This window comes from Lutra lutra, chromosome 15 (genome assembly GCF_902655055.1).
Source record: "Lutra lutra chromosome 15, mLutLut1.2, whole genome shotgun sequence".
NCBI lineage: Eukaryota > Metazoa > Chordata > Mammalia > Carnivora > Mustelidae > Lutra > Lutra lutra.
In genome coordinates this window covers 1,374,879-1,400,246 of record NC_062292.1, presented here as the reverse complement: position 1 = coordinate 1,400,246, position 25,368 = coordinate 1,374,879, and the positions used below count along the sequence as shown (strand labels likewise).

The window sequence follows — 25,368 nt, the reverse complement described above, 5'->3', positions numbered from 1 at the left end:
GCAGGCAGGCAGCAACACCTACCGAGTCAGGGAATACAACCCCCAGCCCAGTCACCCGGCGGGGATGTCACCGTACGGTTCGCGGGTGGGGACTGGCTCGGGGGAGGCAAGATTTGGGCGGAATCTTGAGGTGACTGCGTGCACGCCCACGCGCACGGGGGCTCAGACAGGACGCGTGAGGGCACCGGATTGAGTGTGACTAAGGCCGTGACCTTAGCCTAAAAACAGCAAAATACCTCCCCAGCCCGTGTTCCCAGACCTAAAGACCTCTCTCTTCTTGTTCTATAAAGTCGCCAGCTTTCAGCCGGGCAGACACCCTAGAAAATGAGTTGCTGGAGCAAGAGAAACGTCTTCTCCTGCGGGAGCGACACCTGTTTCTAGGCGCGTGGGTGCGGCGCGGGCTCTGCTGGGCGGCCGCGGGGTCTCCCCGCGAACGCGGCTGCCCGGACCGCAGCGGCGAACTGTGGCGCCGCTTCCACAGCCCCCGGTGCTGGCTCTGCCCTCGTTAAAGGGAATCCCAGCTCCTCCGGGGCTGACCTGCCGTGGCGCGGTCTCCGGGGATGCTTTTCCAGAGTAAACCAGACGAGCAGCTCGGCGGGCTCGCGGGGCGGGAGCCGGAAGAGCCGCTGCCCTGGGTCCGCTCTGGGTCCGCTCTGCCGCCCCGCACGGGACGCGGGCCTCGGGGGCTGTGGCTCCGCGGCTGGGCCAGGGGGAGGCCTCACCCCGGAGGGATCTGTCGGGGGCGCCGAGGGCCGGGAGGGCTCCGGCTGCGCAGCCTTTGCGACAGGCCCTGGCTCCCAGCACCGGGAGGCCGGCAGCCTAGCGTGGCCCTTTCCCGCGTGGGCTCCGGGATCCCGGCCCCGCGCGCTCCCGCGCCGGCGCTCCTCAGAAAGCTCACTCGGGCTCCACGCGAAGGCTGAGGTTGCAGCACGGCTCAGCACGAGCCGCGAACCACAGGCAAGGTGCAACCTTAACGGACCATCCCTCCAACCTAACCTGGTTAACTGAGTCGCAGACGCCCCAGTGAAGCACTAGCAGGGGCCGGAGCTGCGCGTCTGCTGAAGTAGGCACAGTCCGCACCACAGAATCCTTTTAAACTTCACCCTTGAACCAAAACCTCATGGAGTCCCTGCCTCGGATGAACCTAGTTGTCTCTTTGGGGAAGGGGTATGCTCTGGGCTCAGCTCCTGGCCTCTCCACTGCGAAAGGCCGAATTCCCAGTGAACTAACGAACTCCTTCATGTGTCTGTGATGCAGGTCCAGTACTTCTTCAAGATCCTGGACAACTCGGAGTAGAGAAAAGCAAAGAAGTCACAGCTGGAGCCATAGGACAAGAGTGAGTCACGCACGTGGGGAATGTGTTCATTCTTTTATTGTCCATTGTTGACCCTGACCGCATACAAGATCTAGAAGAGCACTGTACTCCTGGCAATTATTGTACATGTTGGAACATGGATTTTGCAGACAACATTTAACACCAGTCTAGGGGGTACTGCGTTGCTTTTTATAAAGTCCAAAATAAAGATTTATTTTCAAACAAGTGACTTTGGTTTATTTCATACATTACACTTTTTCTTGCAGAAAAAAATAAAATTGTACAACTGCATAAATATAAAATTCTTCCACCATGAAAATGGTTAAAACATTCATAAAGACACAGCACCAGCATGTGATGCCTCCAGAGAAAGGAAAAAAGGAAAATAAAAGAAAATGTAAAGCAAATCAATTGGGCCCGTCACCAGCCCCAGTGACAGGCGATCCAGATCTCATACACAGCTGATCGTACTGGAGGACAAGGGAAGAGAGGTCAAGACGGCATTCGATACAAAGCACAACGCAACCCATCACCTTTCTGTGTTTTTCTGTCGTGTCACTTAAAATTTAAAGGGCAGTTCCCCCATGACAGCCCACCCCCACCCCCAGCCCCAGGAAAAAAAAAACAAAAAGTAAAGACCCAACACCACGGGAAAAGACTATGGAGTGTGTTAAAAATGCTCATGGATGGGCCATTAGTTTTTGAAAGAGCCAAACCGAAAAGAAAAAAAAAAGTACCATGCCAGTTTTATTCCCATTGAATATTTACACCTTGGACAGCAAACCTTGCTCACATACAGTAGAAAACGGATGCGATAAACATGGCTTGAGAAATGACCAGAGTGTGCACCTACAGAACTGTACATCACATCAGATCCACAAGGCAGCAATACTCAGGGGCCGGAAACACTGCTTACTACGAGTCAGTTATGGAATCATAATTTACAGTAAAAATGGGCACGTCCCAAGGCTCAATTTTTATTTTTTTTCTTTTGTCATTTACAGTAGAATAAATATTTTGTTGCTATTGCTACACTTTAAATTTACATTCTAACCTATTAAATGCAGAAAGCTAGTGTAAAGCATATAGATTAAGTGTAGGTCCCATACGTATGACAGTTTGTTCAAGACTAGTAGGTTTTTGTTTTTTGTATCTTTTTTTTAACTTTTTAAATGGCTAGTGGGAAAGATTTGTGCTTGTGATCAGCTCTTAACTTCAATTTTTACATCAAAGCGTCCCTGAAAACGGTCTTTCTCACTGTACCCAATGTTCTCACCGTACGCCTTACACTCGACGCGGATTTCAGTGTCCATGGTGAGGTTGGTGAACTGCACGGCCAGCAGCGGCTGCAGGTACTTGGGCTGGAGCAGCTTGCCGTAGTAGGGGTAATACTGCAGAGGAAACCCGGGGTAGCCGCCCAGGCCAAAATACTCCACGTTCCCAACTTTATCCTTGTCTTCGTCTCGCTGAAAACCAGAGAGAGGAGATTTTAGCGGCTGGCAGCCTGGGTCACTTCCCGAGGGACCACCGAGGCTCTCGATCCCACCGGACCGCCTGCGCACCGCTGCGGCAGGAGACCGTCCGCCCCCGACACGGCCGCTTGGAGTGCCCCGGAGGCAGCTGCACGCCGGCCGCGGCAGGACACATGCTGCTCCCTCCGTGGCCGCCGTGGGAAGTGGTCATCAGAGGAAACTCTTCACGTGACACAGGTGAAGGACAGCAAAGGTCAACCAAGCATTTCCCCAAAGCCAGCACATCCAGAAAGGCACCTGCCACTGAAAGTCAAACCCACTGGTGCTGGGCCCCTGGGTGGGCCTTGGGCGACATTCCCCCCGGACGTCTAACTACTGGCCTCTCCTTTCCTTGCGCCCATTTCATTGCTCGGCATGTGCGTAAAACAGCACCGTGTAGGGATTCCCTTTAGTGGGCCCTCTCCTAAACGATCCGTTAGGATCCTATTTTTAGGTCTAAAGGGAACACGTACTACTACCTTATCTTTCATTATTTCTTACTTTTGAAAGAAAAGCCAAAAACTGGGGCACCTGGGTGGCTCAGTCATTAAGGCTCTGCCTTCAGCTCCCGTCATGGTCCCAGAGTCCTGGGATTGAGCCTCGCCTGGGGCCCCTGCTCGGCGGGGACCCTGCTTCTCCCTCCACGTCTGGTGGACTCTTTCAAATAACAACAACAACAAAAAAAAACTTAAAAAAAAAATTAAAAGAAAAGCCAAAAACACATTTTTCAATGTGAACTTGTCAAAAAAAAAAAAAGGGCGGCCTTAAATCTTGAACACGCCACGTGGCTAGAGGAGCATGTGCAGCTGGCGTCCACCTCAGTTCTGGAAACCGATACTCCTGCTAAGGCGGTTTCGTGCTCGGGGTGGGGGACGGACGTGTGGTTTCAGCTGCTAACGCCTTTGTCCTGAGACGTTCGGGCCGCGGAGCCACAGCTCCCCCGAAGCTGACACGCGCAGCCCCGTGCCTCCTGTCCCCGGCCAAGTTTTCCCTCTAACGGCAGCGCCGCGCCCCTCCCCGCCGCGCCCCTCACCTTGCCCGTGCACTGGACCGGCAGGACGTAGGGGTTGTACTTGAGCGCCGGGTAGGCCTCCAGGGACTCGTTCTTGGGAGGCTGCAAAGAAGAGCGCACGGTCAGTCCGTCCCGCGCACGAAGCGCGTGTGTAGCATCCACAGGCCCCGCTGGTCGCGGAAACGCAACCCAAGTAACCACACACTCGAGGGCGCGAGAACGAACGAGCCTACCCGTCCGCGCTGGGACGTGGCCGAGACGAGGCCGCCCCTGGGACCTGGCCCGGCACCCCGGGGACCGCGGACCCGAGAGCGGGAACGTGAGCGCCGGCGCGGCCCTTCTCGCGGGCTGCGGTACGACCGTCGGAAGGACGAGCCGGGGACGTTTCCGTCCCACAAAACCCGGACTTGCTTCCGCGAACCGCATCCTCCGCCCTCACACGGGGCTCGAGCAGCTTTTCTTCTGGGCCCGAGTCTCGGCAGAGCCGCGGGCAGCACCGGCAGCTCCGGGAACGGGTCCGATGCGCGGGCAGGTCGGGCTGGCGACGGCCCCAGGGCAGCGGCCGTGCTCCGGAAGGTGCCGCTTTCTTGGGGCCTCGGGGGCCCCTGCGGCGCCGGCTCAAGTGCACCGGGAAGGGCGCGACGGGCACCGCCGCCCGCGGACACGGCCCCTGCGCGTGCGAGTCCCGTCGGGGAACCGCAGTTCGCCCCGAGAAGCGCCCGCGCTGCAGCACGCGAGGTGGCCGTGCGGGGCCCCCAGACGGTTCCAGCAGCCGCAGGCGGATCCTCGAAGCGGGAGAGGATGCTCACCGCGGGCATCTGTCCTCGGGGGAGGGAGACCAGCCACCGGGGGTGCGGGACGCCACAGCCAGGAAGGAAGTGATCCGGCGACACCGGGCGGGGCCGAGGGGGTCCGGGGTGAGGACTCGGAGGCGGGACGTCAGCCGGCGGAGCCACGGGCAGGAGAAGGACCGGGAAGCGCGAGCGGCTGAGCGCGTCACTCGGCGGATGCGGGAAGGGACGGGAACCCGCAGGACCACTCCTGGGGGGCAGGCGGGGGACAGTCCGAGGAGGAAACACTGTCACCAGTGAGGGACGCAGCGGAGACCGGACCATCGTCCTCCGAGTGACCGGCGGTCCCGCCATCCTCCTCCGTCGGACCCTAATCCCGCGGTCAGCAGGGCCGTCCTGGCGAGGGCGGCTGTCGCCTGCCCGTGGGGTCCCGTCCGCCCGCACGCCCGGCTCGGCCTCGGGTTCCGGGACGCGGTCAGGCCTGCGCCGGCTCAGCTGGAACTTCTGGCCGCAGCGCCGGGTCTCCGGGTCACAAGCGCTGGGAGCCGAGCGGGGCGCCCGCAGATGAACCCAAGAGCCGGTTCCGGGGAGGCGCCGAGCTCGGGGGACCGTGCGGTCCGCCCCGTCACCACGGAAGACGCGACGGCTGTGTCGCGGGGGGGCGGGGGGCGGCCTCGGGGAGGAGGATGGCTCTACCCCCGCCGGAGGAGAAGCCGGAGCCGCGGAAGCAGCGGGGGCAGCAGCGCACGTTCCCTCCTCCCGTCACTCCCGGCGCAGCAGAGCGCGGAGGACGACGAGCCGCCGTCGGACAAGCGGCCGTCGGACAAGCGGCCGTCGGACAAGCGGCCGTCGGACAAGCGGCCGTCGGACAAGCCGTGTGCCTCGGGGGTCCCAGCTCACTGCCCGCTCAGGCGGCGGGAACACGCGAAGCCAACACCGCGGCTTCCCGGAGCTCGGCCGGAATGGCCCGCCGCTTCCAGTTTTGCCATGAACTTGTCATTCAGTAAAAAACAAAAAAAAAAACTGTCTTCAGATTACCAGACCTTTTTTAAAAAACTACTCTTGGGCTCCAGGAGAACCAAAACCTGAGCCTGTACATGCAGATAGTTCTGAAACTTGAAAATACCTTTTTCTAGATTTATTGTCAAAGGGTTCACGTTCTAGAATGACATCATGGAAGCATTACGAACAGAGGGACGGCTGGGGGCTCGGTTGGTTAAGTGACTGCCTTTGGCTCAGGTCAGGATCCTGGAGTCGAGGATCAAGTCCCACACCGGTCTCCCTGCTCCGCAGGGAGCCTGCTTCTCCCTCTGACCCTCCCTTCTCACACTCTCTCTAATAAATAAAATCTTTAAAGTAAATAAATAAATAAAAGAACAGAGGCGTCGGACTTACTCGAGATCGTGGCTCTGCCTCTCAGAATTTCTCTTTAGAAAAGGAGATAAATGACCTAACTGTCCCGGTCCCCCAGGCAGATGCAGATGTCTCTGCTGTTACTCTACTGACTGGGATCGAAGTCGTCACCGAGTTCACTCTAAATCTTTACAGACTCGCCTCATGCCAATCCGCTACCTCATCTGAAGGAGAAAGGCTCCTCTACAGTGTAGGGTTTAAAGCATGACTTGCCTTAGGTTTGAAGCCCAGAACTCGGTTCAGCTTTATTAGGACGCAGGGTTTGCCCTCTTTGTAGCCATAGGATTCATCGTTTATTCCGGAGCAATTTCCCAACCACTCGAGCTTGAACCTACAGACTTTTCGTTCTCCTCGTTCATTGTTAAATTCTCCTCGTTCTTTGATTTCGCTGGGCACATCTGGAAACAGAAAGCACGGTTTTCACTGTGGAGCCATAGTCCCCTGGGCGCCACCGAGACAGGAAAGGGAGCTTTCTTCCAGCCCGTCCCAAGCCCGTGCTGCTCAGTGTCCGGAGCAAGGCTTCCCCGCAAACCACCTCTGGTTCCCTTGCGGACATCAACCTGGGGCTGTACCCCAGGCAATAGCTGCTGTGTGACCCCACCCAGGGCTTCCAGGTACCAGAGGATCCACACATGATGTCTGGTCCAGAGCCATATTTCTCTTCCCTTAAATAACGGGTGAGTCGGTGACGTAGAAGACTGAGCAGAAACCCGGCTGTCCGTCATGAGCAGCCTCATCGACATGGGTCAGCTCCGGCTGAGCTCATTAACAGGGACATTGTGATTAGAAGGCAAATTAAAAGGACTGTCAATAATTTTCAGAACTGGCAGGTTTTTGGTCAGAATTGCCTAGCCATTGCTAGGCCACGGTCTCTGCCATTAACAAGCCTCTTAATAAAGAATTATTTTTTTCCTTTTCAGCCACCATTCAAGGTTTGACATTTTTATTTTTGTCTTTTCAAGCTATGACTTCTTGCAAGCATTTGTTCAATCAAAAAAAAAAAAAATGTAGTATTCTTGATTCATACCTCATAACAAAGCCAGAGAGAGAATACAAGAAATAGAGAATTCAAGGTTAATACAAAGCATCCTGCAGGAAACTGAGGCAAATACCATAATTTTTATATATTTCTAAGGTCACAAAATAACTATTTTCCCTTTAAATGGTAAAGGGCCTCCATTCAGTTCATCTTCAGGGAAGCAATTCGCCCTAATGATCTTTCATACAAGCCTTTTAATTACTGCAAAAATGAAAACCTCATTGAAATCCTAATGAGAAATCTTAGGAAAAAACTGAGGGTTGCTGGAGGGAGAGGGCGGCTGGGTGATGGACACTGGGGAGGGTATATGCTATGGTGAGTGCTGTGAATTATGTAAGCCCGATGAATCACAGGCCTGTGCCCCTGAAGCAAATAATACATTATATGTTAATAAAAAATAAAAAAATAAAAATAAAAAATAAAAAAATAAATTATTCTTTTCAGAATGACCTAAAATGGCAATCACCCCATATTATGATCAAGCAAACAGGGCCATGTGACGAACTGGTGTCGGTAAATGCTTGAACTGAGTCGGAAAGACTGAGGTCACCACGTTACTCAGACATCTTGTCTCAGCAGGTCTGGAAACATGGCTGGATGGTGCACGAGGACGGAGATGTGTGTTCCCATCAGCGTTAATACACCCAAGAGCCACCTTTCCTTTACCTAAAGTTCCTTACTGAGATGCTGAGCGGCCTGGGACACAGTTCACGGTCCCTCCCAGCCGGGAGCAGGAAGGCTCTGCCCTGTCCAGAAGTCCTGCTTCCTCCATATCAGCGTAGCTGACAATGCCAAGAAGTGGTCCTAGTGAGAGAAAGGTCCTACACACTCTTCCACAGGAGAAGGGGGCAGGGGCGCGGGGAACAGAAATCTGGAAATGTAAACAGTTGTAGTTCTCAAAAATCAATGGAGAACCATAGCAGTAACTGTGGTCTTTGAGTGTGAGTGGTAAAAGGCAAACGTGTCCAGGAGTGTTTTAAAGCAAGACACTTTCCAAATGCACATAATTGTAATACTTGAGGCTACTTTGTTTCTTCCATCAGATGGAAGCCTAAATCAGTCTTCTTGCTTTAAAACAAAATGAAAACTGTCCTCTCAATATGGCCAGACTTCCATCAATTATTTCAAGAGGATTTTTTGATCATTAAGTAACAGATAGAAATGGGAAATAAGAATTAACCAGCCACAGATATCCAAAATGAGTCTACTTACTGCCACAATCTTCAAAAATCATTTCATCTTTCTGGGCCGAATCTTTGTACTTCTCCAGGAACCTAACTATGTTGAGCACATACGCCTCGTAGCTCTTGGGGTCGTTAGGGCGAAAGGAGATTTCAGTCTTTTGGATCTGAGGAATCTGTGTTAATCCTAGACCAGACAGAAAGAACAACATTGAAAATCGTCAGTGGGAAGGTGTCTACCAAGATCATTCAAGCACGTTCTCCACGTACCAACATGCTTCCCCCATCCCACCTACTAAAAAGAAGGTTAAATTCTTGCTTCTCCTGTGGAGTCACTTCTCTGGCATTTAGATTAAGTGCCGGTGACAGTGTCTAACTATCATCATCTTTTTTACCCAGCAACACTTCAGGATGGGTAGTCTCTCCGTTTTATGAATGAAACTTCTTGCACAGAAAGGTTAATGCTTGGCCCAAGGTCACAGAGGAAGTAGCGGAACCAGGATTTCAACCCATGTATACTCCAAAGCCTGTTATCTTCCCAGTACGTCCATATGCTCATATTAAAAACGAACCACACAGCTAGCCAGCATTTTTTGCCGGTGGTCTTCCTTTCCCTAACTGCACGTAAGCCTTTGAGCACAGAGGCCTTTTATACTTTTGGAATGGGTTGACGACCTTTCCAAACTCTACCAGACTCAAGGCTACTCAACAGAGACATTCCTTTGGATCGTGAACCCAAACTGGATGAAAGGGGATTTAGTTACCGTTCCTGCTTTCCATTCTAAAACCAAGTCAAGGGTCAGCCAGTATAAAATTCAAAGTATGACTACCTTGGATTTTCACTCTTTAATCAACATTTTAGATTCTTTAATTTTCATATGCCTCTATCACCACAAGATTTCCTGGCTAGGATTTGCACACCACACAGCACTACACAGGAGCGCCGGGGGAGGCCTGACCATGGCCTTCTAGTCTCGGATGCTAGGTAAGACCCAAGTTGCCTGGTTACATTTAAATTTCAGATAAACCATGAATCAATTTTTACAGAAGTATGTCCTGTGTAATACTTAGATGTATTTCTGTAAAAATCAACTCATGGTCTACCTGAGGGTTAAATTTAATTAGGCGTCTCGTATTTTATTTGCTAAATTGGACGACCCTATTCTAATCCAATTCCAGACGCGCCCACTTTGTGTCGGGCACAGAAGGTGGCTCACGCCTGCGGCCCTTTGCCTTCAGCGAGGAGCGCATTAAACCTGCTGCCCTGTGGGCCCCACCCCAGACCTGCCGAGTCAGAACCACTACTGACGGGAGTCGAGAATCTCTACATGAATGAGCTTGAAGGGTTCCCTGAGCACTCCTGGTTTGAGAACCAGTGCTCTGGGGTGAGAAGCGGAGACCAGCAATAGTGATGCCAACATGACGAAGACATGGACATAAAAATCAGGCTCGGGTTGGGGCTGGGATCAATGGCATCTTTTATCTAGTGATTAAGGATGGCTCTGAGCTTCAAACATGGTTAAACAACGTGAGCAGCCCGGCTCGGGGGGCTCGATGGGCAAGTTCTGCGGCGCTTGCTGTTCCCTAGAAGAAGGGAGAAGACGGGGATGGAGACAAAGAACGGGACGGGCTGGAACCAGGCAGAGGGGCTGCCCCAGAAGCACGATTTCACAGGTGACCTGAAGAATCCTCTGAGACAGGATCACGTAGGAGCGGAGGAATCCAAGGGAAAAAAGAGTCAGCGATGACGGAGAGGAGCCACGGAAAGGGGAGATAGCAGGATTTGCACTTACAAAAATGATCAGTTAAAAATAAACAAGGTTAGTATAATTAGAAATATTTTTTAGGGGCGCCTGGGTGGCTCAGTGGGTTAAGCCGCTGCCTTCGGCTCAGGTCATGATCTCAGGGTCCTGGGATCGAGCCCCACATGGGGCTCTCTGCTCAGCGGGGAGCCTGCTTCCCCCCTCTCTCTCTGCCTGCCTCTCTCCCTGCTTGTGATCTCTCTCTCTCTCTCTCTCTCTCTGTCAATAAATAAATAAAATATAAAAAATAAATAAAAAATAAAAATATTTTTTAGATGCTCACTAACCCTAGAAAATTGTACGACTAAAGCAATTTAAGTACAGCCTGAACAATCTTTTTCGACATTTAAGTTAGAAAATTGGCATTGTGACCATTTGTAGCACAAGGAGACGATAAATAAAAATGACAGACACCTGCGAAAACAAAACAAAAGTGAGTAGAACTTTCCACTGGGATTTCATGCCTGAGAAAGTATGGAAAACAGCCTCCCACTGAAATGGGGAAGGCCAAGGGGGGCCAGGGAGGGGTGCATTCTGGTTTGACTTAGAAACTAGATGTTTAAGTCAAGGTGACACGCCTGGACCCGTGAAGGGCAGGGGAAGGCTCCAGGCCAGAGTCTCACGGAACCCAGGAGGACGGGCTGTTTTCCTAGAATAACCCGGGAATCGGCGGAGAACGGAGCCGGACGGGCGTCCACACCAGAGCGCACGGGGAGAGCCCGGGCGCGGCAGCCAGAGACGCCAGAGGCAAAGGCCTTCAAAGTCCGTCGCGCCGGCTTGCCGGGTCCCTCTCAGGGACCCCATGTGGCCCGAGCGGGAGCCGAAACGCACTAGCGGCATCTACGTGTGCGGCGTGAGGGGGCGTCCGGGCTCGCGGAGAAGGCAGGAGGCGGCCGGAAAGCCGGACGAGAGCAGACCCGGTCCTCGGGAAGCAGGACGCGCACTCACCAGCCTTCCAGAAGCGGGCGGCGGGGAAGAGGCTGCCGGCCGCCCTCGGGGACAGCGGCAGGATCAGCGGCGATCGCGCTACAGTCCCTCAGCAGAGCGGGCGACACGGCCAAAACCAAAATGCTAGCAAAGGGTCAGCGAGCCCGGGTGAGATCCGGGGAGCCTCACCCAGTGAGTTTAAAAGACGAAGGTGAACCTAGAAGGTCACGTTAGAGGAACACGGCGGGACCTCAACCTCGAGGTGAGTGTCCTGCTTCAGCTGTCCGGGGACCCCTCCCAAATTCTCTCTTCCCGTGGCCGGCCGAGGACCCAGCTGCCATCTCCTGGACTGGGTGACGTGCTCCTCAGACTCTCCCAGAGCAAAAGGGACAGTGGGAAGAGAAGGTGGCATTACGCAGAGTGCTTTTCAGTCCCTTGAGCTACCAAGTCCAAGTTCTCTGCTATTAAAAGTGGCCGGGTGACATGTGTGAGACCCCAAAGCATCAGCAACCCTGAGTCAGGCATGTGGGTTCTTGTGAGAAGTGGGTCCTTCGGGAGCCTGAGAACTGTGGCCCGAGTGGAGTTCCCGCCCACCCAGAGACAAACACCGGATTCCCATCAGCAAGCGCCTCTGCGGTTAAGAACCTGAGTTATGGAAACAGTAGGCATTATTACTGCACACACAACGGTGCCACTGGCCCAGGGAAGCTCTACACAGTTGGCCTCGCGTCTCTCTAGATTGGGCAAAGAAGAAATAATGAAAACCAAGTAACGGAATCACACCAATTTCTGCCCGAGAGCCCGAACCCCCCCAGTAAGGACGGCTCACAGCCCAAGGCGCATGGAGCCTGTACGTTACTACGGGAGAGAAACGCAGCTTGAAGACGCCTGGAGAATCGTGCCTGTGTTCTGTGCAGAGAAGCATCAGAAAGTGAGAGACCGAGAAACCAAGAGTAAAAGAGACAGCTAAGCCCAGGGTCTTAGAACCCTCGGACCTGCTGAGCTGGATTAGACCTTGAGCCAAGGCTAGTACCGTGTCCTTTCCACTTGAAGTGATGCAGAACGTTGGGAGAGGGAGCCCCGGAATGACAGACCAACCCCAGGAAGGTCAGCCATGCCTTCCTGTCTGCTGAAGTTTACCACTGGGGTCTCTGAAGGATCTTGAAGGTGTAACTACCATAAGCCTTCATGACCCTCCTTTTAAGACACCCAACTTCTGGTCCCAAGATGGCTTCCAGAAAAAGCAGCATGCATGGTTTGTGTTCCAGGCATGCCATCAGCTCTCCTCTCTCTAAACCCTCACCTACGGAGCACATACACACATAAATACCGAGGAGCCACCCCAATGTCGGGTTTGGGCACAGCCCCCTCAGTGAGCACGTCTGCTCTCCTCGCCCATGTCTGGGCAAGGTCTCACTCCATCCCCCACCAACTCTGCCTCCCCTTTTCTTCATCCAGAGCCTTCTGGCCTGAGTTCTCTTCCTGGAAACTCTCAGAGATCAATCCCCTTGCCTGTTCTGCTCAGGATCACCTTAATTAGTAAAGTTCTCAGATGAGATCTTCTCTAAGCCATTAGGAAAATTCCTCTCTTCAAAAGTAATTTTCCTAAAGCAATTAGATACATTCGAGAGGCAGATGAAGGACCCTTGATCGGATATCTGATCATTTACTTCCATTATCAGACTCACAGGAAAAGACAGAAAGGAACGGGATCAGATGTGGAAACTTTATTATCTGGAGGCCACACAGATTTCTGCAACTGTCACACTCTTCCAGGGCTATACAAATCCCACCTTGGGGACTGGCACCCTCATCAGTTGTGTTCACACGGGACTAGATACAATCCGCTAGTCCCTCTCTACTCTGCCCACTCCATAAAGCTGTGGGTCCGGATTTAGACAAGGATGAGCTTTCTTTCCAGTGGTAACTCCCAGAGGCCAAAGATAGCAGAACACCCAATCACTGGCTTGTGGTCTCAAGTTATATTCCAGGAAACAGATATAACCTTTTGCCTCGCCAGTGTTCTGAACTTGAACTGACATTCACCAGGCCAAGTTCTACACAGCTTTGCCCTAATAGGGCCATTTGCCTTAAATTACATTTCACTTATTATTTAAGAAAACCACCTAAGCAGACTGAATTCATAACTTGGATATGTGACATTTTAGTATTGGGTTTGTAATGAGGACATCATCTTTACAGAGAATTTGGAGTAAAACAGAACAAAACAAAAACCTCTTTGGCTTTGCAGTTGCTTCTTATAGTTACATTTGCCTTTCCTTGGTCCTTGGTCCCCCATCTCTTGAGAAACTCAATTTTTGGCTTTAGTCGGCATTCATAGCAGGAGGGGGAACTAGCCAGTAAAAGAGAAAGGGAAAAAGAAAGGAAAGGCTTTTCACTAAGAAATACATTGTGTCCAATTGGGTTTACAATGTAGCAAGTTTATAATTCCTCAATTTACTTGTGAGTCTGAAATATTGAAACCAGAACATGGCCATTGTAACCTTGTAACGGTTACTCAGCTGAATCCCAAAGCACAGCTGCTTGTTCGACATTTAATACGCCCCCCAAGTCCCCAGGCCAAATTCTCTAAATAGGCATCATTTTCCACAGAAACCTCCAGGAGGGCACCCACGATGACTAAGAAGGGCACCCAAGGCAAAGAAACACAAATGTAGGCATGCACACAGCACCCCATACACATATCTCCTGCACAGTCCACGCTGCAAAGTAATTTGCAATTAAAAACATTTGGAGGTATGATTTTATAGAACCTCATACACATCTATGTGTACAGAGATAGACATATACACCATGCACGTGTGTGCGCACGCACACACACACACACACACACAAACTTTTCCCCTTTAAGTGCCACTAAGATATCTATGAGTTTTTGTTTTTCATTATTTTACCTCTGCAAGAGTAGGATCAATTTACCTAACAAATATAGGGAGGGCACAGGAAAAAAGGTGCCTCTGAGCTTTCTGGAAAGAAGCTGGGTTTTCTGCCTCACCTTGGGCTGCAGGCTCAGCTTCTGAGGAACTGTTGGATTTTCTCCTTGGTCTAGCTGATGTTCAATGACCCCTGGTGTATGGAAATCTCTTCTCCTGTCTGAGCTAAATGCCACATGCTTTGGTTGAAGGCCCTTCCCTGTTTTTGGAATTAGCCTTCATCACCATCATCAGACTTTTACCTACAGTGCTGTATTCATTTTCAGGTGAGCAGAGGAAGCATAATTTGGTTCAAGGAGTCAATCTCAGAGGTCCCCTAATTTCACAGGGACCTATCTTTAGATATTTTCCTACAGCTCATAATTATGCTTATTCCTGATAAAAGATACCACTTTTACAATGGGAAAATATAAGCAAATGGCCAAACCCTACCATTTTACATTAAGCTTTTCTGTTCAAGGCTAAATGGAAGGACAACCATATACAGTAAATACAGAACATAACATTTGCTAAGTGATCGATAACCTCATACATATTCGATAATGTCTCTTCGTGGGAAAAGCATAGCTTTTCCAGCTGGAAGCCACTAGATAACAGGCGTCCCTATTCTCCATCTCCTCAGCTTCTCTCTAGTCCTAGCTGTGTCAGACAGGCCCTGCGGTGGGCTGATCACTAGAATAAGCACACCAAGAAGCCACAGGCATGAGGGCCCCATCCGACGTCACCACAGCACAGAGGCTGGCACACCAATGCTCCTTCTACAACATCTTCCACGACAAAGACCTCTCAAAGAAATTTCACAGATTCAGCATTTTTCCCCATTACCCCTTCATGCATGGAATTTGTTACCCAGTCCCAGGTGTCAGAGGCCTCTGCTCTGCTTACTTACCACAAAGGAGCCCCCAGAGTAAGACTCATTTTTCTGGGGCTCCAGAACATCACTAAGTTAATCATGAGGCTTCCTGTGTCCCCAAGAGCTAACTGATTAGTTTTATCTTGGTCTTTACAAAGGAAGAAATAGCCACATGGGCTGGTGAGCTGTGGACGCCACACAGTGGGGCTGGCGCTCTCTGAAGAATGAGAAAATCCCAACAGCAACCAGGCGAGCCCAACAAGAGCCATGGAGTCTGGGAGTGAGCTGGCAGGAGCCTTCTGAGGCTGGGGAGGGAGAAGGAGGGAGAATGTGGGAGGCAGCAGGCCTGGGGAGCACTGAGCCTTTAGCACGTCAGCTCAGAGTACAAATCAGAGGGATAGAATGGAAACGGAAAAGGAAAACAAAAGCAAAACCAAAAACACCCAACGGGCACTTTGAAATAACAATCCCTCCAGCCTAGAAGGAAGCCCAACGTTTCCAATTCTCCCTTTGAAATGTGAGAGTAATGCAAGCAACGGTTTGAGAAACTAGGCACCTGAGACAGATGTAAGAATTTTCCTTAAGGGGCGTCTGGGTGGCTCAGTGGGTTAAAGCCTCTGCGTTTGGCTCAGGTCATGATCCCAGGGTCCTGGGATCGAGCCCCGCATCGGGCTCCCTGCTCGTGGCAAGCCTGCTTCCCCCTCTCTCTCTGCCTGTCTCTCTGCCTGCTTGTGATCTCTGTCAAATAAATAAAATCTTAAAAAAAAAAAAGGAAAAAAAGAATTTTGCTTAATTCCGCCTAGATTCGAACTGCAACGCCTCATACCCTAACAGAAGACAGGATCCTCCCTCGCACAGTCAAGAGGAGACCGAAACTGCTGGTGCGGCGGCGGCCTGCCGGGCTGCACCCTCCCTCCTCAAGTCTGGTTTCCTTGGCAGTACGATCACGAGCTTTTTTTTTTTTTTTTTTTTTTAATTTTAGAGCAAGCAAGTGAGCAGGGGAGGGGCAGGGCAGGGAGAGGGAGGGAGTCTCAAGCAGGCGCTGCGCTGGGCGTGCAGCAGGACTGGGGCTCGACCTCACAACCCCAAGACCACGACCCGAGCGGAGACGAAGTCGGACGCTCCGAAGGCACGAAGCTCTGAGTGGGCATCCTGCCCACACGGTGCCGGCCTCCCTTCCGACAGAACCCGAAGCAACACGCGACTCAGGGGCAAGGACAGGGGCGCACTCAGAGCTGCTCGGCGGGAAGCGAGGCAGCTGCCATCTCCCTGGGCGCCAATGACGTGCAGGGACCGTGCTGTCACCCCCCTGGGGCTCAGCGATGGCGGCCGGGGAGGGCAGTGCCCCCCTCCAGGTCCAGCCGTGAGCAGGCGGGAGATGCGGCCGCCGGGTCTTCCCAAGGAGGGTCCACCACGGAGCGCGGCCTGGCGCGGCCGACCCGGCCGGTGTGGGTATTAACGGGACAGACTGCGCGACAAATACGGTGTCACTCACATTTATTTAAAATATCTTCAAGCATGTGTCCTAATCCAGCTTCTCCCAAATGCTTTCCGCGGTGAAGCCGAGAGGCTGTTCACCTTGTGAACAACCACCGAGTGTGCGAGCCCTGCTGCGCTGTCCGAGGCCCCCGGTGCAGAAACACGGGGTTCAGTCCCGGAACCGAACCGCGTCCTCCGCTGCAAGAGAGGCGGCTGCTGACAGCCCTTTGCCTCATGCCATTAGCTTGGCCACTCTCCGCTCCCACCCGCCGCCCATCCCGTGACGTCCGCACAGCTCGGCGCCCGTTCCGCAGACGGGACGATGGAGGCCTCGCGCGGGCCGCCGGGCACGGACGGTGCGGACGGCGTCCAGCCCCCGCCTGCCCACGCGGCTTCATGGCGGACACGCGTGCAGTGGCTCACGAGCCTGGGGCTTTCATATTCACATTAAGCCACGTCACACGGCCAACAAACAACCATCCGTGACCCACAGAACGATTTGTCAGTTTCTGTCACAGCAGAGGTGCTGGCCCCGTGCCCTTGGGGCTGCGGGGCGACCTGTGCCATCATCCCAGAGCCATGGGGACTCTGTCAGGAAGATCACGGCCCCCAACACCACCAGCACTCAGGCCCATAAACTGCTCCTTAGGCTTTTTTTCTCCCCCTTAAATTTCCCTTCCATTTTGTGACTTGGTCCGTTCTCGGAGACCTTCCTGTTCAGCCCACCTGCTTACCCAGTACCAGACAGACCCAAACGGACTGCACCACCGCCGCTGTTCGATGCGGACACCTTTGCACACTCTGTTCAGCAGAGATCTAGCTACCAGGTGTACAAAATGCAGTGCATCCCCAGTCAGGCCGGGTCTGTACCCGCGCCCCCAGTTCAGCTACTAACGACATCACCGAACCTTCCACTAGGTAGCTTCATCTGACTGAGACATGCAAGTCCCCCCACCCCCCGCCACTCACCAACGTGGAAGCTTGGAGACACAACATGCAGTGGCTGAGGTGTTCCTCCCCAGTGTGCTCGGTCCGCGGAGAGAGGGCACAGCCCACCCGTGCTCTTGACAGACGACAAGAGCGAGGGCCCAGTGAGGGGCCTTCAGAGCATCTAGGGACAGTCCCGGGCTGCACTTCATGGCTCTGCTCACCTGACCCCCCTGCTCCAAGGCGACCAGCTTTTCAAATGACAGTCACGTCCCTCGGGAGGGCGAGAGCACAGTGGCCTCTGCCCAGACTCTCCTGGCAAGGTGGTAGACAAGAGGAGGAGGAGAAAGAGACATAACGAAGACAAAGAACCCAGGCAGCAGGACGGGGGGAGCTGAGGAAGCGCTTCTCCTGCGACTCGGGCCGAAGCAGGAGCGCATACTTCCACGATGAGACACCAGCATTCCTCTGAGAAGCGACGGTTTGTCAGGTCAGTCCAACGGCTAAGGACACTAAATATAGGTACTGAGAATGTGTCTTTTAGGAAGGGGCTGGGAGGAAAGGGGAGGGAGGCTGGGAGAGGGGCCGGCAGGGCTGAGCACCTCCACCAGGTCTTCTAGGCAAGGTCACTGGCAAGTCCCCACTTAAAAGGTCTGGCACTTCAGCCTTTTCTTTTCCTTTTTTAGCCTTTTCTCTTTGAAAGTGGAATTGCCCTTTCTGCAAAGAACACGAGGAAAATTTTTACTTTTATTAAAGGCCGGCGCCGCAGTTTGGAGAGACAAGAGACGATGCTTTACATCTAGGACGTTAAACGTTTGACTCTTCAGTCACTCTTGGCTTTGAGCGTAAGAATTTTTATGATGCGGCATCATGATTCAAGAACAGCTTTTCAGTGGTTCAACAAGAGGAAAATAAAGATTGACACAAACATGGTGACGTCTACTCACACCGCCTCCAAAATCTAACAGGAAAGGACACACCAGGCTTCACGGCCACAAAGCCAGCGTCTAGTCTGTTTACTCAAGGTGCCGCATGCTCTGTGCACGCAGAGAGTTTCTGCTTCAGCCTTCCCAGAGACCCGCCTCTTTGGGGAACTACTTGTTGGGAACTGTGGATCATTAACCAGGTTGAAGTTGTTTTATATACTTACATGTTTGTTTTCTTCCCCCCGGTTCCCAAAATCCCCTAGATCTAAGTTTACCTGGCAATGCTCAGGGTTTCCTTACAGTGGAGGACCTTGGGGCCTGGGGCCAGGGAACCATGCTCGCCACCTCCATACTCCGAAGATTTTCCTCCGGGTCTCTCACACCGGAGCCAGGAGACAGAGCAAGCTTTGACAATCGGCCACACTTGAGCGAGGCTGCCGGCCCGGTGCCTGTGGTCAAAGCTGCTCAGTGCCATGAAGACGGCCTCAAGATTGTCACCTAAATACAGCTGTTATGAAACCACTGCCAGGGAAAGTGGAGAGGGGACACGTCATCACCACCCCCAGTGGCAGCCTCAAGGTCATTCATAATGCAAGAACCCGGAACTTATGCAACATCTCCTGTCTCTAGGTCCTCCTGACAATGAATTTTACAAGAGCCAGCGACCATGACCAGGTCGACAACTGCCCTGCTGCCCTGCCCTTCTGTCGGCCTCAGGCGTTAAGGGCAGTGGGCTTTCCCTGGGGGGTCAGTGACTGGAATGGACACGCACAGCTGCGCACGAGGTGCACGTCACTCAACAGTGACAGCACCCAGATCACAGCAGGGCGCTCTTGTGGCATTTTCTTCCTTCTGGGGTGACCTCTCTTGATCATCCAAGTTTTCAGAGCTCAAAGAGACAGCAGAACTGCAAAACGGGTCTAGAAAGCCGACAGGTGAGAGTCCTACGAAGCCAGTGGGCATGAATGCTGGGACAGGAGAAGCTGCTGCCACTGTTGGAGGTTAAACTAAGCCATGTCAGCAGCTGGTGGGAGAGTGGACTCCTGAAGCCACGGCTCCTCTCCCGTGAGTAATCGGCTATGTCAGAGCTTCTCATCATCCCTAAAAATAACTTCATCTCTCAAAACAGGAGCTGAAGTGGCTTTTTTTTTTTTTTTTAAGGATTTGCTTGAGTCACAGGCCCCTGGAGAAAGTGAAAGATGTGCCTGAGCTGGAACGGCCCTGTGGCGACCCCGTGAAGCAGCCCCCTGGGCAGTGAGGGCGCCTCATCGCGATTCGCAGGCTGGTGGGTGCAGGCTCGGGTGCGGGGAGACCAGGGCTCTTCGCCCTTGCTGCAGAGCTGTGACGACAAGACATCTGCAGCGCCTGCAATGCAGGCAGGAGAGCCGCCGCCATCGTGAGCAGGTCCCGCTTCTCCTATGAAAACAGGCTCCATCTAATCCTGCATTACAGGCAGTTCTCAGAAAAGTGGCTTCTTTTTTTTTTTTTTTTTTTTTTTTGAGTGAAAAAGTGACACCCATTTTACCTCCAAAGAACTGAACATGTTGACCCTCCTGTTACCTGGGGGGGCCACGCGGTCCTGGTAGGTGGGCTTGAACTCGCTGATGGTGAGCAGCATCACCTGGATGGTTCCGATGAAGATGCCGGCCAGGCAGCCGTAAAATATCACGTAGAACAGGAGGATCTTAACTGCAGGGAGCACAGACAGAAACAGAAGGCTGTGACACAGGCACGCTCTAGAACGAAAGGCTCATCTTCTCAGAGACCAAGGGGCTTCCTTCCTGGCTTCCCCTCCAGCCTGTCTTCAGAGCCTCCTTTCCCAACACCGACCCAGAGCGTGAACCACATTCCTGCATGATGGGGTAAAATCAGAGACGGGCAGTTCCCTGTTACAGTGTGTGACTGTGTGTGTGTGTGTGTGTGTGTGTGTGTGTGTGTGTGTGTTTTGGGGCCAGGTAAGGGTAAGAGGAATGTTCGTCCAGAACAGAGATTATTTACAGGACATAATTTCACTGCCTAAGTAAAAAAATTTTCACGAAGATCACCAATAAAATCTAGGGCCATGTTAGTGGGCTTCGCAACGCATCACACATCTGACCATATACTCCCTTAGAGGCAGGTTTTCTTGCCTTGTTAGTCCCCTGATATTTCAGTACTACATACAGGCCAAGCTCTGCTGCTTCTCCAAACGTTAGGATGCCTGCGAGTTTTTATGCTGGGCCAAAGCAACGAATGCCGAGAAACCCCAGGAAGCTCTTTGGCTCCTTTCTATCGCAAACCGCCCCCCCACCCGTGACCTATATCAGACACTGAGCACACACTGTGTTTTCCTTCAGGGGCACCGAACAAGGGCAAAACAAAGGGAAATCTTATAGTCAAAATGACAGGCATAATTTTTATTTCATCTTCTGACTGGACGCGGAATACGGACTGGCTTGATGAGCTGCAGCGTCCCCCCCCCCGCCCCCTACAGCTAGCTGGAGAGCAGGACGTCAGCTGAGCTGGCTACAAAAGCAAAAAACACAAAAAGCTAAGCACCATGAAGCACAGGGATGGGAATGAGGCTATCAGTTACTGGTTTACGAGGATTATCTCCCCGATTAGCCGCATAGTAACAGGCTGTACTAGGCATCGCCCTGCAGCCGGGTGCCAGCCAACAACTCCCAGTGAACGCAAGAACGGGAGCAAGTGAACCGTAAGGTTATCGAGTCTGAAACAGGACTGCACGAAGGAGCCTTAGGGTTACTTCTAAAAAGCTCCAGATTGCAGTAAATGCTGCGGTCCTGGGGGTAAAAAGTACAGAACAAAAGATCACTGAAACGCAGTGTCCTGGTGCATGGTGGAGGGACAGAGGGAGAGTGGGCGCTGTGGCAGGAAGCAGACAGATTGCCTTTGGCAAGCATTGAAGCAAATACACGGTTCAGGGGAACGGTGCTATAAACGCAGTAAAACAAGCCAAATGCACATAAGACCAAAATGCTTAATCATAACCCCTTTCTTCCCCTATCCAAAAAAAAAAGGAAAAAAGCCAGGCCAGGAACCAAAGATAAGGGAAAATGAGAGACTGCGGAATCCAGAACCACAGCTGCCCAGCTCAGTCAGTCACTGCCTCCCAGCAGGCCAAGGGTTAACGGCCGCATTCTGTATCCAAGTAGCAGTCGGCAAACGGCAAGGCTGTGACGTCAAGAGATCTGGAAAATTTTTCCAGTGAAGGCTCCTAAGAGGTGCGAGAGTCGGTGGTAGAACACGGTGAGGAACTGTTGTGACCCTTCCTGTGCACCCCCCACCTTGTCTCCGTACTTAGCTTAACCACACTTGGCTCCTCCAACAACCAGAGCATTTTTACACTCATTCCTTGGGCTCCAGATACCTAATTCTAACAGCTTAAGAAGGTACATAATTGAGGCGATAATTGAAAATACAAACAGAGCAGTGGAAAAATCAGTCCTTTCGCAAGCATGCTGATTAAAGCTGAATAAGACCCAGCCTTTCCATTCTGCCTGACACCATAGCCTAAGAGAAGTGAGGGATTTTTCTCTTTTGCTTCGAGATGTTCCTTAGCAAAATCTCCCCAGTGACAGCTGAGAGGTCAGCTGGTTAGAGGACTGTGAACTCAGCAGGACCTATGCACTGGGCTCACCAACACAGATCAGCAGGGGCTGCTCAAAGAAAAAAGCCAGACAAATTGTACCAACCAGCCAGGGTGGCACAGAGGATAAATTTAGAGGCTTCTTTTTTTTTTCTTTTTTGGTACTCTTCAGCAATTTTTCTTCCTTTAAAAAAAAATGCAACTAATATGGAGGTTTTCCAGTTGGAAGAAAAAGTGAGTACCCTTCAAAAAGGGTCACAGGCAAAAGGAAAGATTGGCCTCCTGGCCCAGCAGTAACCCTAACAGAAATCTACCAATGCCTACATTAACTCAATACAAAGGTGGAAACCACAGGTGATTTGCATGCTGCCATTTCTCCAGCAGGTGACAGGCAAGGCTCCTGCGTCCATCTTGGTGAAAATCTACCTATAAGCAAAACTGAGCCAAGGGCAACCTGCCCTCGTCCCAAGGGCATCCATGTTGGGCCCAGCGCTGGGAAGGGAGCATTTCCCCCTCAGGAGACAGCAACTGCTATCAGTCTCTCTGCTCAGAGAGGGTGTCGTTTCTTACACTGCCAGAGAAGAGGAGACAGATGAGCTCAAGGCAAAACCTGAATTGTTAGTCCAGCACCTGCACCTTGGAAAAGAGAAGCAACCAGACAAGCACACCCATCCTGACGTCTGCGTTCATTAATCCGTGTCTTGGGACCTTGCTGAATGTGGTATCAAGACACCAATATTAATACACACACGCGCCTTCTCTCACATACAGAGGTGCTGCCCCATTACATGTCAGCTTAAGGAATAGGTCTTCCTATACTGCCTTACCTTCTAAAGCAAATTATTATTCTGAAATTGGAACAAGGAAAGAAACCTATTTTATGAGAGAGGAAAGCACCGGAGGACAAATTTCACAATATGCCTGGAATCCAAGCGGCCCCAGGCCCATGACAAGGCTGGGAACAGATCAACGGGGGCTGGAGCCTCCCTGTGCATCTGGGAGAAGGGGGCCCGTTCGGCAGCGCACCCCCCAGGCCTCACCCAAGTTATGAGGAACTGCCAGGAGATCGCCCTGGCCAGGGGCTGTTCACCCTACACACACCCCGAGTTCTTCAGGTTTTCCCTTCCATGGTGAGAAAACTGAGAGCGATCCTGATGCATGAGAAACTACGGTAGGAATCGTACTGAATAACACAGGCTCCCCAAAATAAAACAAAATAGAAAATACGAGCCAAAAGCCATCACTTGAAAGACCTACATTTAACACGATTCAGGAATACCTATGCTTTCCTGTAATACCTTGGAATGCTATTTCACCTTGACTAACCTTGAAGTGTGATGCATTTTTAACCCTTTATTTTCCAATCTAGAGAGACCCACTAAGGGCTGCATTTTTTTTTTCTCTCCAAGAATCATATATGCTAGCTTCCTCCAATTCAATATGTCAGCCAAGCATTATTTCCCTGACTCATTCTGCTGTGATGGCCACAGATCCTCCCAGTCAGGAATACCGCATCAGGCCCTAGCCAGCACTCCCCCCGTGGCTGCAGCGGTGGTGCTAGCGCCGGTGGTGATGATGATGGTGAGGAGGACATTAGAGAAGGGGGGGCAGTGATGCAGGAGGGGGAGTTCCCTTCTCTCCCTTCCGCAGTCACGACTCTTACAGATGTGCCTACAACTCTGCCCTTCAGAATGACCTTTAAAAAAAAATGTCACCCTTCCGGGGAAAGGAGGCGGAGAACAAGGTATCTAATTTTCAATGGGGGAAAAAAAAAAATTCCATCCAGCCAAGCAACAGGCTGCCCCGGACCCTGTAAGGTGAGCTGCATCTACCTTTATGCCATTTATTTCTTTGACTAACCCTTCCCTGTAATCGAGCCAAACTACTTGTTCCGCATCTGTGTGCAGCCTCTGAAAACACCCAGACCTCACCACGTTCCCGGGGCCTCCGGGGCCCCTTGTGAGGACTCCAGGGGAGGTCACTGGGGGACTCCGGAGAGCAGGGAACACTGCGGTGTGGACGGATCCCGCCACCCCCACCCCGAGCCTTTGGAGGTACATTTGGGCTAGAAAGGGCTGGAACACGCAACGTCGCCTGCATCCGACCCGATCACCCCCACGAGGTTCCCTCGCAGCCTCAAATCTCAGTTGTTAGGGCTCGGGCAGGACTACAGGGAGAGGCGCATCTAGTGCCCCGGAGCCGACCGCTCCCGGGAGGGAAGGGCTCGAGCGATGCTCGGACCGACCGCAGAGGAGCCAGACAAGACCTCGGCGCCCACCGAAGCCCCCGCGCCGCGCCCGCGCCCACCCCGGGGACGCCGCAGTCCGCAGCGCCGACAGCGCCCGCGGCCGACCCGCTCCGTGCCGACCCGCTCCGTGCCGGGCGGCCGGGGCTCGCGGGGCGGTGCGGGAGCCGCGCGGGGTGCGAAGGGCCGGCCCGGGCGCTGCGGGCGCGGGCGCGGCGGCCCCTACTTACACCAGCTGCCGCCGGTCCTGCCCAGAAACTCCTTCTTCTCCGAGTTCCAGATGAACTTCTTCCAGCCGCCCTCCTCCTTGGCTTTCCCGCGGGCCATGGCGGCGGCTCGGCGCTCGCGTGCTCGGGCGCTGACGGCCCCGGCCGGGTCTCCGCAGGCTGCTCCGGCCGCTGCGGCTGCGGCTCTCCGAGTGCCAGACGCGCGCCGGCGGGGCCGAGGCCGGGGCGGGAGGAGGGGAGGCGGCGGCGGGGGCGGGGGCGGAGGGAGGGGCGCCGGCTGGGCGGCTCCGAGCCCCGCACCTATCGGCGGGCGCGCGGCCGCTCGCGGGCTCTGCTCGGTCCGCACGCGCTCCCCGGCCCTGCGGTTCGGGCGCGCGGCTGCGGCTGCGGCTGCGGCTGCGGCTGCGGCTGCGGCTGCGGGGCCCCGGGCGCTCGCTCGCCCCGCCTCCTGGGACCTCTGCAGAGGCGGCGGGAGGCAGGAGACGGCGGCGAGGACGGACAGACGGACCGCGCGCCGGGCCCTCCGCGCCGCCGGGAGCCGAGAAGCTGGCCCGAGCGCACGCCCCACCTTTACATATACCGCGCCCGGGCGGCCCGCGGCCCCGCCCACAGCGGCCCGGGCGGCCAATCGCGGGGGGCGGGGGCGGGGCCTAGGGCCCGAAGGGGCGGGCGCGGGGCCGGCACAAAGGAGCCGCGGCGGCGGGAGGGGCGGGCTGGGCAGCGGGGGCGCGGAGGGCGGGGGCGCGGCGGCGCGCGCGCAGGCGACCCCGCGCAGCCCCCTCCGCGCTCGCGGGGGCTCGCAGGCCCTCCCCTGCGGTGGTGCGGGGTCCCGCACCTGCGTCGCGCGGCGCCCGGCGGACGCCCCGGCCCCGCGGCCCAGCCGCCCCGACCCGACCCCCCACCCCGGCCCTCAAGCGGCCGCGCGCCGCCCGTCTCCCTCCGCCGCAGGTCCACCCCTCGGAGGCCCTGCAGGGGTGGGGGAAGGTCAGTCGGGGACGCGTGAGAGTCGGGGAGTCCGCCTAGCCCCGCCCCGCCTCTCTGCTGCTGCACCTGCCGCCCCCCGCGCGCTACCCGCCCCTGCGGCTGCGGATCCGGCCGGTTGGTCTCCAGCCCGAGCCGCCTCGAGCAGGACAGTCGCAGACCCACCCAGGGCGGATCCCGGGGTTGGCAGGGCCGG

General features: G+C 53.9%; 2 protein-coding genes across 6 annotated transcripts in view; one reads left to right on the top strand and one right to left on the bottom strand.

Annotated features, from left to right (window-relative positions):
• NME7 (NME/NM23 family member 7) overlaps window positions 1-8,273 on the top strand; it is a 268,375-nt gene extending 260,102 nt beyond the window's left edge. Inside the window, exon 12 of one of the 4 annotated variants that reach the window (XM_047703757.1) lies at window positions 7,661-8,273. In XM_047703757.1, coding sequence (XP_047559713.1) covers window positions 7,661-7,720 — 60 coding nt within the window. In that variant the 3' untranslated portion in view covers window positions 7,721-8,273. Of the gene's footprint in view, window positions 1-1,257; window positions 1,965-7,660 lie in introns of those variants that run through there. The other 3 variants (XM_047703759.1, XM_047703760.1, XM_047703758.1) reach the window with 3 other exon arrangements.
• Window positions 1,355-24,728, bottom strand: ATP1B1 (ATPase Na+/K+ transporting subunit beta 1). Of its 2 annotated transcripts, XM_047703769.1 has the most exons (7): window positions 24,354-24,728; window positions 24,195-24,312; window positions 19,691-19,819; window positions 8,294-8,449; window positions 6,256-6,440; window positions 3,860-3,940; window positions 1,355-2,781 (listed from the first exon to the last, which is right to left on the bottom strand). In XM_047703769.1, exons 2-7 carry the CDS (start codon window positions 24,289-24,291, stop codon window positions 2,518-2,520), a joined length of 912 nt encoding a protein of 303 aa, XP_047559725.1. In that variant the 5' UTR covers window positions 24,292-24,312; window positions 24,354-24,728; the 3' UTR covers window positions 1,355-2,517. The 2 variants fall into 2 exon arrangements, with proteins under 2 accessions (XP_047559725.1, XP_047559724.1); XM_047703768.1 differs by having other exon boundaries at window positions 24,195-24,728.
• Between the last annotated feature and the right edge of the window lie 640 nt (window positions 24,729-25,368).

Excerpts from the sequence above, each read along its gene's own strand:
- ATP1B1 (XM_047703768.1), bottom strand. The coding sequence starts at position 24,291 with ATGGCCCGCGGGAAAGCCAAGGAGGAGGGCGGCTGGAAGAAGTTCATC. Across the intron at positions 8,450-19,690 it reads GGACCGCGTGGCCCCCCCAG|GATTAACACAGATTCCTCAG; the intron begins GTAACAGGAGGG and ends TGTCTGGTCTAG. Across the intron at positions 2,782-3,859 it reads CGGTCCAGTGCACGGGCAAG|CGAGACGAAGACAAGGATAA; the intron begins GTGAGGGGCGCG and ends TCTGGTTTTCAG.